Source organism: Brugia malayi, assembly GCF_000002995.4.
Source record: "Brugia malayi strain FR3 genome assembly, contig: Bm_v4_ChrX_scaffold_001, whole genome shotgun sequence".
NCBI classification, from domain to species: domain Eukaryota; kingdom Metazoa; phylum Nematoda; class Chromadorea; order Rhabditida; family Onchocercidae; genus Brugia; species Brugia malayi.
Genome location: NW_025062479.1, coordinates 17,357,808 through 17,371,952, shown reverse-complemented (window position 1 = coordinate 17,371,952; position 14,145 = coordinate 17,357,808). Strand labels below are relative to the sequence as shown.

The window sequence follows — 14,145 nt, the reverse complement described above, 5'->3', positions numbered from 1 at the left end:
ATGAATTTATTGAGATATTTTCATGCTCAAAATATCCAAGTCGATTCATGCAGTTGGGATGTATGTGAAATTTTATATTTAAAATTTGCGGAAAGCAATAAGTGTTGCAAGAATTTTTTATCAGAAGCACATTACTCAATAAAATGTATGCAATTGACTTTAAAGACTTTAGGGCATTGTTATCATTCGCGAATTATGGTAAGTTTCATCGGCAAATTTTCGATAACTATTAAAATTATTAGTTAAATTGATTAAAACTTTAAATGAAAATTCTAAAATAAGCTAGAATTGCAGAAATGTAATGGCTGGAGTAGAGAGAAGGATGTATTGAATATCCATTTAATATGTCATACGCATGACGATCCAGGCTGGATCAAAACTATTGACCAGTATTACTATGGATGTGGGTTACTGATTGATTGGGCCGAATTCGAAATTATTTTCAAACATCTGAAAATTGACCTGAAATTAAAAACAAATAAACTGGAGAGATGAAAAGCCATTTTGCAGCTCAGAAAGAAAAGACAGCAGTTGGCGTGCGATATATTCTTAGTACTGTAATGGACGAGTTGGAAAAGGACAAAAATAAGCGTTTTTCCTGGTGTGAGACGTCATTTCTATGGCGTTGGCTTGTTGATTCCAAAGAAAGGAAGCGATTGCAGAAACTAGTCCAGCAAGGTAAGTGCGTTCAGTAAAATAAATGAGAGTGAAAGGTTAAGAGCCAGGAAAGCTCAGACGGAGCTTCCTACAATAAATTACAAATTTTAGGGCAAATCGAATTTATTGGTGGTGGTTGGGTGCAAAACGATGAAGCCACAGCTTATTATGTTGATATTATTGATCAAATGACACTCGGTCTAAGAACTTTAAAAAAATATTTCGGTAGCTGTGGAGTTTCACATGTTGCATGGCAGATTGACCCGTTTGGTCACAGTCGAGAAATGGCTAATTTGCTGGCACTGGCTAGTTCTTTTTTTGTTGAAAATCAAAATTTTCATTAATTTTGCAAATTTGAATTTCAACTTGGTAATAACTAATCTTCTTTGACGTATTTTTTAGAATCCTTAACAATAAATTTTCTTAAGAATTCTTAACAATAGAATATTTTTTTGAACCCACAAACACAGATGTTTAGTACAAAAGTATAAAAGCTTGAAGAACATCTAAAACAACGCCACAAAAAAAAAATGGGATTGGAGAAATGGAAGAAAGATGAAGGCAAAATAGAAATATGGAAGAACAGAAAATGATTAGGTAAAACAAAATGATAATTAATTTTTATCGATTTTTTGCAGATGGATTTCGAAGCTCTTTTCTTTTCCCGTCTTCATTTCTTAGAAAAAGAAATCCGTGTACGAAATTCCAGCCTAGAATTTGTTTGGGATAGTTCCGATGATCTCAGTATGAATTATATTGTATTACATATAACAGGTGAATATAACATACCAGCGATGTCTAAACGATTTCAAGGATATTTCAGAAACGAGCATCTTAACAGGTGCATTTTACGGAGACAGTTATGGACCACCACAAGGATTCTGTTTTGATCGTGAATGTCTAGATGAACCAATCATGGATGATGCTTATTTGGAAGAATACAATGCTGCCCAACGTATAGATGAATTCGTCAAATACGTTAAAAGACAGGTTTCTTTGCTGTCGCATACATTTCAAAATAAAAAATTGGTTTCAGTTATTTCAGTTTCCTTTCATTATAATATTAATGCGTGTGTTTTATATCAAAAAACTTTCTTGATCATTTCGATCTTAGGCATTTCATCAACGAACCAATCATTTAATGCTCCTTATGGGAGGCGATTTTCAATATACAGCGGCAAATCAGTGGTATATCAATCTCGACAAACTCATCTCACTTATTCAGCAAAACAAAGTATATGTACATGTCTTGTAAAATCATTTGATTTATTCGAGCAGTCATATTTGAATCATAAAGAATTTTACTATAATAACATCTTTTTAGACTTTGAGTGCAAAAATTAATATCTTTTATTCGACACCTTCCTGTTATCTGAAGGCACTGAAAGAATCGCATCCAAAATTACCAAAAAAACTAGATGATTTTTTTCCTTACGCATCCGCTGATCATAGCTACTGGACTGGTTTCTTCACCAGCAGGCCCACATTTAAAGCCTTCATTCGACAAAGTAGTGCACTCTTGCAGGTATGAATTTGCTTGTTCAGTTTTCAAGTTAACAGGTGTGCATAAGGTGTATACGGATTCTCGTTACTGAAAAAAAAAAAAGAAAAATTTTCTTAATTTCCGAACATTTGCTTACTTTTTACTTAGCAAGAGATGGAGAAGTAATTCGTTTATGTACTTGCAAAAGATTAAAATGTACTTATTATTTACTTTACAATACAAATACATTAGAGAATCACATTATTACAGCTCGTTAAGCAACTTAAGTCAGCTGCAATGCAAATGGCAAACACCACCGTACTGAGAAATGCCGTAGCACTTGCGCAACATCACGATGCCGTTACGTAATATTTTCGCTTCTTTTTATTTTCGTGATTCGATTAGATCTTTTTACATTTTGAGGATGTAATGAATGATTAGGAAATAAAAAGAATTTCAAACCTTATCTCTTGCAGCTGCAAATCTTCAATATTTTTAACTGAGCTTTTATCTTGAAGTTTTACGCAGCTAATCTGAATTCCTTTCACATCAGTTTGTGCTTACAGAAAGTAAATTCAGCTTCATGAAAAGGTTATTGTTTTCATTTTATTATTATTTTTCATTTCAGTGGCACAGCACGGGAAAATGTCACGAGGGATTACAAACTTCGCCTTTCTCGAGGTTGGGACGAAGCTGAAGTATTAGTTGTTTATTTCAATATCTTCTTGTCATTATCATAAAAATTAAAAGAAATTCGAAGCAATGATTAACAAAAACAATTCCGCTGAAAAAGTTATTAATAGCAAGAATAATATGAAAGACATCCAATACCAATTTGCATATTCGTATTTTCGAGAGAAAGAACATGGCTAATAATATACCACACTTTCTTCACTTTTAGGCAATTATTAATAATGTGTCTATGAAATTAATCCCAAAACTGCACGGAATACTTCCCGAAAAACAAATTATTTGCCGTGATATCAACGTAACCATATGCAATTCAACTAGGTTTCTTCTTCGATATTACTTTTAGATCTTTTGCTTTACAACTTATCCACCGCTTTGTACGTAAAAAAGTACTGATTATTGGGTATTGGAATATAGGCTAACAGAGAAAACAACCAATTATTGTTCAAAATATCATTAAGGCATGGTCTCGAGAGGCTCAAAAACTTCTATTAGCAATAGATTCATATTACTCATCATAATGTTGAGAAGAATATTTTAACTTCTGTTTCTTTGACCTCTTAATTTTTCCGACTGTACGCTAATGAAACTATTACTGTATATAATTCAAATTCTCATCCGCTGAACACAGTGTTACGGATTCCGTTCTATTCTCTATCAGCTACTGTCTGGTCGTTCGACGGAAAACCAATTAATACTCAGGTTTGTTCTTATGAATGTGAAATGCAAATCACTATAAGCAAGATTTTTGCACTCAAGTACAAAGTACAAAATTTTGTATTCGAACCCATTATGGATAAATGTCTAAGTTTTTGTAGATAGCGAACATCCGCAAGATTGGTTAAGCAATCGAAATTTAGAAAATAAATGTACAAAATGCAAAATGCGGAGTATTGCTGAAGGTCCGCGTAACTTTTCCGGTGTTAATTCTTCCAGAGACTGTTCAGATGCATGTCTAAAACAGTTGTGTTCTTCTAAAATAAACTTACCATAATTTTAGTTTTGTTTAGCATAGTAGTTCAATCATTGATTGTTTCTCTGAAGAATTTCATATAAAAGTCTTCCAGGCGATGACTAAAGGAGGAAAAAGTTCGAATTTTGAAAACATAATTCATAAAAAGATTTACTCCGTCAATTTCCAGATAAATAAAGCATTCTACAATGGCGCACAACTCAAGAAATCATTTAGCGCTCCTTATGAACTGCTTATTCCTGCAAACATACCAGCGCTTGGTTTCACAACGTTTTTTCTTTCTAATCAAACGTTTGTGTCGTTTCTCTTATCTGATTAGAACTGAAAATAATTTGGAAATGAGATAGCTCTAAAAACTGCAATATTATTTGACTTTCATTTTTGCGGATTATATATTTTAGAGCGATAAAAATGGTGGAATATGCGAGGCATCGCTCAGTACAAACAGAAAACAAAAAAGAACTTGAAGAAGTCAAAACAACCATAATGAGAAATGAGGCAATGCTTTCACATATGCTAAATTCTATATAATTAATTAGGAGATTAGCGAAAAATAAAATGAATAAGTAGCATAGAACAAACCTAAAAATCAACTGATTACAAATTTGTTTTTTACAGTCTCTGGCGATTAAGAAATAAAAGCTAAATTCTAAAATCTTTTCAGATATAAAAAGAATCTCATGAGTTTTTTCTGCATAAATTATAACGTTACTGTTTAATTTCCAGCTGTGAATTAGGCCCAAGTTAAAATATGTGAATAGCATCATGGTCCAAATATAAATTTTAGTACATTGAGCTGACATTTGATGGCAGTGGACAGTTGACATCACTGAAAAACCGAAAAACTGAGAAAACCATTGCATTCAAGCAGGAATTTCTTGTCTATAAAGGAATGGGTTTCTCAAACTATAAGAATCAGTCATCAGGCGCTTACATTTTCCGACCGAACGGTACACAGGCCGAGAAGATATCAAATGTTACAACAGCGCAATATATTGAGATACGTTTTACTTTTTTTATATCTGGCTTTGTTGTTTGTCTGGGGATTTAAATCTGAGAATAACAAAAGTTAACAAAAGATTGGCGATAGAGGATACGCTTAATTTATAGGGTTCATTGGTGAATGAGGCAAGGCAGATCATTGCTCCATGGATCAGTCAAGTGATTCGCTTGTATCGCGGCAAAAATTTAGTGGAATTTGAATGGACTATTGGACCGATTCCAAAAGAGATCAAGTCTGCATATTCGATTTTTATTAAAAACAAATGTGAATATTTTTTCACCTTTAAAGAAGAAGATATACAAAAAGGCAATTTCGAAGGAACACAAAGATTATGATTTAATTAACTTCGACTTAGATTTTTAAATTTTTACTGAAAATTTAAAACTTGTCCGCCTTCTATTACTAATTTAGAAATCCAATAACAAAGGAAATAATTACACGATACACAGCAGACATAAATTCGGCTGGAGTATTTTATACCGATTCAAATGGAAGGCAAATGATGACAAGGACGTGAGTATACTTTTATAATGAGGATTCATTTAGATAATTTGCATGCTTATAGTTCCTATTTTTACTTTTTTAATTTGATCAAAAAAAGAGATGATACGCAATTGTGGCCTAGAGTGTTCTCACAACTTACCTTATCATCGTTCCACAATTTCCGTACTTTTATGGATAGCAAAAATGTCTGAATCACTTTTAGCAGAAACCATTATCCATCATTCTCGTACATCAATACGGAACCAATAGCGGGAAACTATTATCCTGTAAACAGTCGTATTTATATTCGAGATTCGCTAAATCAATTAACCGTACTTACGGACCGCTCTCATGGTGGTACCAGTCTAAATGATGGTCAAATTGAATTAATGGTAATATATATATATATAGATTTTCCTTGTACAAATTTATCTTATGTTCATCTATTGAATTTTAATTACATATGACTAAATGAAAATTTTCAGCAACAAAATATCAAGACGAGTCGAAAATTTGTTTTCAGCTCCATCGTAGACTATTTTATGATGACAATTTCGGTGTCGGTGAAGCATTGGATGAGTTAGGTGACACTGGACAAGGATTGGTTGTTCGAGGACGACATTGGATCATAATGGAAAGTCCGGAAAATTCGTCAAAACTCCACAGGCCACTTGCCTTTGAACTTTATAATTCGCCATTAATTACGTTTGCAGAGCGCAAAATGGCACCGTGGGATTACGGTCGAGCATTTATTGCTGAGGTTGTTTGATAAAGAGCTAATACTAAGTTAGGACGAAATTATCTTTTTCTTCAACTTCTACTAATTTTTGACTTATGAAGTTAGGATATTAACAAACGCTGAAATGAAACAGACAAAGTAAATCCATTCCAGACCACAACAGCTTTTTTTAATTTCTAGTATTCTGCTCTAAATCGGCCGCTTCCACTGGCTATCAATGTTTTGACCATGGAAATGCTAGCTCCAAAACGTATAATCATTCGTTTTGAGCACATTTTTCAAGGTGATGACGATAAAAATTTAGCACAACCCATCGAATTTAACTTGAAAGTAAATATTTTTCCTCTGTTACAAATGAAAAAATAAAAGTAATGTAATCAAAATCTATTGCTTCTGTCTATAATTCATGAAATTTTAATGCCTCCATAATGAATTATGTTTTCAACGGAATCCGTTTAATAGATGCATGACTGCACATAGAGTACGGAAAAACGGAACTCTTCAATCCTGCTCCAGCTATCACAGTTTTCCATTCAGTTGTCTTTTTTATCGATTTGTCCGAAAATTCTATTAATATGTTCGCGTTTCTTTTTCATTTTAATTGAATAATGTCAACTTGCTATCATCACAGGGCTTATTTACCGCATTCGATATTATCTCGATGGAGGAACTCAATCTTGCAACGATGAAAAAAAGAACTTTTACAAAGTTTGAACGAAATAATCGATTTAGACTGAATCAGACTTCTTCAAGAGTCTTCCAGAAAGGTTTTTTCTTATTCGATATACAAATTTCTGAAAAGAAACAGATTCTGCCGGCTGACTTCGTTTTTTCTTCCGCAAAGGATATTTTCGTCCTTCAACATATCAACCAACTTCGTTTTTCACTTTTTCACTTACATCCGTAGAGACACCTTGATTGTATTAGGTGAAGCGACAATATATTAGGGAGGCAATCAGCGGATGGGAGTCATTAGTGATTATAGATTAATCAATTAATCGTCCCAGGGATCAAACTAACATAGTAGAAACGAAGTGAGCCTTGCGAAAAGCTTTCATTTTTATGAAATCAGAATTCTGGTCATTGGAAAAAAAAAATTAGGAGAAGGAATGAAATATGTTTCAGAGTTGTCAGTAAATTTACTACCCATGGAAATTCTGACACTCGAAGCCGAAATACGACCTACCGAGAAGTCGCAGTTGCATCCTCAATAAGAAGAAAGAAAAAAACATTGTCCGACATATCCGTAAAAACTACAAAAAATAGAATAAAATGAGCATCGTATTTCTAAACACATCTCAGAACAGAATGTTATCTCAGCTATAGCTATGACATGATTATAATCGAGGGATCATGATAAGCCTACCAGGGTGAAGCATTTCATTTACTTCGAGAAAAAATGCCAGATTGGTTAAATGAGATGTTATTGTTGCACATCATGACTCGACGCGGAGCGCGTTAACGTTAGATAATGATTAAGCGAAATGTGGAAGTGGAGTTGGTGTTGTCTGCTGGGGGGGGTGTGTATAGTGAGTGGTCTCGGGGTTCTGTTCTGAGATTTGTAATATTCTGCGTGCAGCAGTTAATGCTTGAAGAATATTAGTGTAGTACGTCTTATAATTTATTTAAATTGTCTTTGAGAGTAGGAACCTGGAATGGAACATATTGGTAAAGCGAAGACAGAGAGTAGCTCAATTTTGTTGAGCTAGGACATTATTATCTATGTTAATGGCACCATATTTCCCTTTATTCCAGTTTTATAGTATTCTTTCCTTCTGTGATTCAAATCGGGAGTACCTCTCTGATTCCGATGCGTGGTAACTATCTTGTTTCAAGATGGTATAGATAAATATCTGAGACATTACACTGCTTTATAATTCCCTATTTTATATGAAGTGGGTAGAGGATGTTTCTTCTTAAACGTTTTAAATATTGTATGTACATCATGTATAACTAAGCAAAATCGGAAAGGAAGACAATGCTAAAAATCTAGATTGATTCCTCTGTGTAGTCGTTTCTTCCCAATGATCCGGCCAATATTGCTGCTCCAGTTCTCGAGTCATATAAAGACCAAAGTATTGTCTTAGCTTTGCAAAGGCTATAGAGTAAACTTAAATGCACTTTTTGCAAATTATGACCTTCCTTTAAACGCTCTATTTGTTTCTTGTGGGAAACGTATTGTCTTTTATGCTTCTATTTTGCAGTAGGAATTGAATCGATAGATTCAGCGCAATAGCATTTTCAAATTCAGCCACCCGTCATGAGAAATTGCTCCGATCGTTGTAATGAATGCAGATCTTTGCTGGTCTCACTGAAGCGCTCAAAGTACACCAACATTCACCTGCACTTCCACATGGGGTACCTTTTTAGCGCCTGATGCATTGTGTTTCTAGTCATCCATAATTTCTCATTCCTAGAGCATTTTCTGAAAAATCCAATGAAATACTCTCCAAGTTCAACTGAAAGCTTCAGAACTTTTCAACAGATAATTGATTCCTTGTTTCCAGCCCTTGGCTGTCTTCTTGTCAAAATTTTAAGGTTTTTTTTTTTTCTACAATTTTATAAAATAAGGACATAGGCGTTGTACAGTCTTTAATCAAAAATCTTTTTGGAACCTGTCAGTATTCCCATCATTCCTCCTCTCCTCAATTTCATTCATACTGTTGCGTTTTCATGAAAGAATTTTCCGGCAGTATTCTGTACCGAAATATTGGACTCTCAGTTTGACCGTTTGCAACTTCTCGCACTTTAAAAATTCACTTCGATCGACGTAAAACTGGTGTGTATAATATCTAAACAACGATGTTGTCATCTACGTTGGTGAACTTGGACTTAGTTACTCTACTCTTTTTCTTTTTTACTATTTCACCACGGAATGCTCTATTACTTTGAAATTTAACAAGTTATTACTCTGCTCCGTTGGTAGAGCGAATCGTGGAACGCTTGATAAAAAAATTACCATTGATAAGATTGAAACCATGTCCAATAGATTTCTTCCAAATGTGAATCGATTCTTTCCAGCTATTAGTCGAAGGCATTATCAGATAGTAGTAGAAAAGCTAAAAACCGTAGTCAATTCTTTAAGTAGTTTTCTGTTCACAGGAAATTTTCAATAATTGTTTAATGAAGGGTCTTTCAGCCTTAGACACCTAAAAAGCGCTTATTCACGACTAATCAAATGAAGATTAGAAGTGGGTGAGCGGGATGGAGCTGTCGAGAAAGAATCATTAACAATTATTCTCGAAACAATATCAAAAATCTTGTTCGATTGTTCAGAACTGTCATCATTATCAGTTATCATTAAATTTCCTCACAAATGGGATTGTTTTCTTACCTTAGGCTGAAGCTTTTGGTTATATGTTTACATCGGATATTTCCTTAACAATTCTTTTTCAAATAGCATTAATTTTTATCGCCGGCAATACCACAGCGGCAATAGCTCCTTTCACTTCTCAGCGAAGTTTTCATCTTTTCTGACGGTTGTACCCCGTCACTTCTAAATTCTACCATTTCTGTTTGTTTAACACTCACAAGCAGACCTTTGCATTTATGACGTAAAGGCCAAATTGAACATTTTATGTGAGTATTTTCTTGTTTTGTAGGTCTGTGTTACCCACGAGCCATATTTTTTATTTCCGTAATAGAAATATATTCAAAAATTAACAATAACTTCAGAGAGGTATATCCTAGAATCAACACTTTACACATCTTTTGAACACACTTTCCATAGTTCCTTTCTGCATAAACATATCTGCCTCCTCAATGACCAAACCCAGAACAAAGTTTGGTTAGTATATCACTATATTTGTGTTTTCAAAGTCTTCGTGCATGTGAGCAGTCGAAGTGCCTGAAATAATGCTGCTTTCAATAGTTAGCCAGCGACAGATCGTGAAGCAGTGACATCCTATCCTCCTAAAAATTAGCCAACGGATTGTAAATGAAACAGCATCCTGTTTTCTTAAAAATAACCCACTTGGACATTTTATTCCTCTTTAATGAAAAGATAGCTCTATAAGAAAAAAGAAATCTGGTGTTCGTCTAGGGTAAAAGAGATCATATTTGGTAATTCAGTAAAAGAAAGAAATGAGTTAAAAGTATCTGTACTACTGTTGCGATTTCTGGATTTTTATGTTAGAAATGAATACTAGCAAAGATTCATAGGATTTCTTGAAAGAATATTATTTGCCTCTCACTGGCATTACGCATATGGCAGCTATCCGGAAGAAATTGGTTATTGTTGGTGATGGTGCTTGTGGTTAGTGATTTGTTGCTTCATTTTTTTCTTCCATACTACATATATATATAACGAAATCGTTTTATCAATGAAAAAGCTGCAAGATAAAGTGACGAATCCTTCATATATTGTCTTTCCTGCTTCAAACTATTAATTATTTTGGTTTTGATAAAGAGAAGGACATTTCATTTAAAGTTAAAGATTTTATGAAAAAGCATTTTTTTCCAGGCAAAACATGCTTGTTGATTGTATTTAGTAAAGATCAATTTCCTGATGTCTATGTGCCAACGGTTTTTGAAAATTATGTTGCGGATATAGAAGTTGATGGCAAGCAGGTAATCTGTTCGGTGTTTTTCCTTCAGGTTTTCATCATAATGTAATAATAGATTGTAAATGATCATTAACTTATATCCTTAATTATAAATATTTTCTATAGGAACTTATTAGTATCTAATCTAAAGTCCCATCTTGATTTTGTGGATTTTTTAAACTCAGTGTGGCAGCTTTGCTTAGAGAGAAAAAAACGAACCATTAAGACGTTTTTTTTCTTAATTTTTCAGTGTTGATATTGAGGTGTTTGTCAAATAAGCTTATTATAATTTTGTTATTCTAAACGGAATAAAGTTATGATTTTAAGCTGTATATTCACTTCACGGCTGAATTATTATTGGGAGACTTACCAGTAAGTAAAAATATTTGGCATCACTTAAATTGTTAATAAAAAGACTTTAAAAATAATGGATGCGGAAAAGAAAGTGCAATATTTCTTATTTCTATTTATTTTTCTTGTAGGTAGAACTAGCTTTGTGGGATACGGCTGGTCAAGAGGATTATGATCGATTACGCCCACTCAGTTATCCGGATACTGATGTTATTCTAATGTGCTTTAGTATCGATTCGCCTGATTCGCTTGAAAATATTCCCGAAAAGTGGACTCCTGAGGTCAGCTCCAGGTTTTCATAAATATCCGTTTCACTTGCATGGAACACGAGCTTTCACATTATAATATAAATATAAGTTGGTTTTCTATGAACCCTTCCCTAATTTTCTAGTATTTTGTTTCTTCTGAACTTTAGGACTTTGCTGGTTAAGTTCATTGCTTTTTATTCTTTGATAATGCAACTCGTAATAGGAACGAGAAATAAGAATGCTATGCTTTGTTCTTTTTCTGACTAATAAATTCAGGTGCGACATTTTTGTCCAAATGTTCCAATAATTTTGGTTGGTAACAAGAAAGACCTTCGAAACGATCAGCAGACTATTCGTGAATTGGCAAAAATGAAACAGGAACCGGTAAGACCGGAGCAAGGACGTGCTATCGCTGAGCAGATAGGGGCTTTCGCATATTTGGAATGCTCTGCCAAAGCAAAGGATGTAAGTTTAGTTGGACTCAAGAAGTTTTTGCCATCTTCGAAGAAGGGGATAATGACATAACATTGGGGATTTGTTTAATAGTTACAAATTTTGAACAATTTAAAAATAAGGTATCAAAAAGTTGGGTCACACTATACAATAAGTAAAGTCTTAGAGTGGGTTAATTTTTCTTTAATGATTAGAACAGCAGTAAGGAAAATTTGGAAAATAAGTGTACAATTATTGTACATTTATTATTCCAAAGGAATAATTTTCTGTTGTACCAAACAGTTAAGCATTTGTTAGTTATTCATTTGTTTGTAAATTGTCTAGAAGCTTTTGAAAAACGTATTCACCAGAAAGATACTTGTTCCAATTTTAGAAGAACGAACAATTAGGAATGCGTGCGAAAACTGTGTTAAAGTAACAGGAATGATAGAATTGGAAGTAGATTTATTAAGATATATAAATTTGCAATCAAACTCGGATGTAGAAATGCTGATCATGAAAATGAAATGCTAATCAAGAAAATGGAACACTTTTATTTTAAAATATTTTTTTTGGAGGCTTTTGTTTAGGGTATCCGCGAAGTATTTGAGAAAGCCACGCAAGCAGCGCTACAGCAAAAGAAGAAGAAAAAGAGCAAATGTGATATTCTGTGATTTCATAGCAAATCTCAAGCTGCAGAATTTCAGTTTTTTTCTTCACATGTAACATTTTATCTGATGATTTATCTGATAATCGAACACCAAATATTATCATTATAGTTGTTTATAAATTTCCTGTTTAGATTTAAGATATGCATTTTATCCATTTAGTTATTTACTTCTGAATTTGCAAAAATCGGAAGTGGGCGAGAATGTTCAGGATAATCCTGAAATTTAGTGTTTAATGGGAAACCGAGGTGTTGATGCTTAACTACAGTCGATGCCCTTAAGTAATTCAATTTTTAAATTGTTCATCTAGCATTATTAAAAAAAGAATAAGGGAGTTGAACTGAAGTGTTTTGAATTTTTCACTGTGAAGGTTAATTGTTCCTGTTTAACACAGAAGAAAGTTTCACATTCAGTTGCTTAGGAAACGATAAAAAAGAAAAGTCACGAAATGTAACATGTTTTTGTTTTTTTGATGCGCGCAGCTAGTGTTGATAACAGTATTGGATATGGTTTGCATAGTCGCAGAATCACGAGAAAGTGTGTACAGTTTTGATCAGTAATTTTCAATCATACCTTTGGCAGTGATAAGACCTCGTAGAAGTAATGATGTATTGTTTTTCTTTGTTTAGGATGGTTTCAATATGTTGAAAAATAGATATAAACACTAATAAGATGGGGTTTATTGTAGTAACATGCTCGTAGAGACAGATTGTTATGCATAAAAGTTATTGTGGTTGGGTGTTTTCTCGTATAAATTATATTTTTAACTTTTTATTGTAGGTTATTTTACTTACTTGGATTTCAGTGTATGATTAAATTTAAAAGAATGCACATTGCATTAATTCCGTTATTTTCTTACACGCGTTTCCTTCCCTTCACATTTATTTATGCATCAATATTGCTGTAGTTTCATAAACATTTTATTTCATATAATTCTATTTTTCTTATATAAATGATACGTCAAATGAACGATTGCAGATTTTACAACAGCCTTTATGATGTATTCACAATGACACAGGGAGTGTTTGCGTCGAAATTTGCTGCACTTTTAAAGTTATTTAAAATGTGCCAGCTGTGAAGTGGCTTAAAAAAGACGCTTGGAACTTGTGTGAAGAGTCTCTAACCTGACAGAAAGGACGGCTGATTTGTCATTGAAATTAAGGGTTATTAATCTGGATTCAGTCAATTTCTCTTGGAATTACAGTCTTCATGTTGATTAGGTTGATAAGGAATTCGTTGACGAAAGGATCATAAAACGATACAGGTCTTACGAACTGATTCGTAAGACCCATGCAAGAAACAACTTGAGTATTCTTTGAAGGAAAATTGATAGACCTTTAGTAATATCATTCGAAAAGAACAGAAATGATTAGATTCGACTTCGGTCAGATCCCCAATATTTATCAGACAGTTGCAGATACGATATTTCTGAAATGGCCTTAAAATTAACCAGATCAGTCAATAGACGAAACGTTGTTCATTCCACTGACAATACTGGTTTGATGATTCAAACTCATAAAAAATTAGAAAAAAGTGATTTTAAAATCTCTCTAAGCGAATCCCTGTTTCTCGCTATGTCATTTTGCATGATGCTTTATTCAATTGTGAATGGAGACGGAAACAGTCTACTTTACATGATCTATAATGGACATTCCTACAAAGTCTCTTTATACTAATACTTCACAACAGCGGAGGCAGCATCAAATTGAGAGCCCCAATCATTTTTAGACCACTTAAGTTTCATCATTAAATGTGATGTAAGTTTCTCGGTTTGCTTGAAATCTTCAGATGATTTCTATGATTTTTTTATACCATTTTAATTGGTTGAGAAGCACATTAAATCGCACTGTACTGAATGCATAATTGATTTTCAT

General features: G+C 33.4%; 2 protein-coding genes across 2 annotated transcripts; both read left to right on the top strand.

Moving 5' to 3' along the window:
• Bma-aman-1 (Uncharacterized protein) lies at positions 1–7,242 on the top strand (the record flags this gene model as incomplete). The annotated part of the gene is made up of 21 exons (XM_043075182.1): positions 1–60; positions 295–403; positions 511–678; positions 769–962; positions 1,296–1,401; positions 1,481–1,647; positions 1,772–1,891; positions 1,982–2,182; positions 2,411–2,505; positions 2,769–2,821; positions 3,492–3,532; positions 3,973–4,094; positions 4,205–4,301; positions 4,591–4,836; positions 4,914–5,038; positions 5,218–5,319; positions 5,513–5,681; positions 5,813–6,049; positions 6,209–6,358; positions 6,660–6,795; positions 7,154–7,242. 21 exons carry the CDS (start codon positions 1–3, stop codon positions 7,240–7,242), a joined length of 2,787 nt encoding a protein of 928 aa, XP_042931116.1.
• A 2,992-nt stretch (positions 7,243–10,234) lies between these two features.
• On the top strand, positions 10,235–12,277 carry Bma-rho-1.2 (Uncharacterized protein; the record flags this gene model as incomplete). Its single annotated transcript, XM_001897931.1, has 5 exons — positions 10,235–10,283; positions 10,491–10,597; positions 11,055–11,204; positions 11,448–11,636; positions 12,194–12,277. 5 exons carry the CDS (start codon positions 10,235–10,237, stop codon positions 12,275–12,277), a joined length of 579 nt encoding a protein of 192 aa, XP_001897966.1.
• Between the last annotated feature and the right edge of the window lie 1,868 nt (positions 12,278–14,145).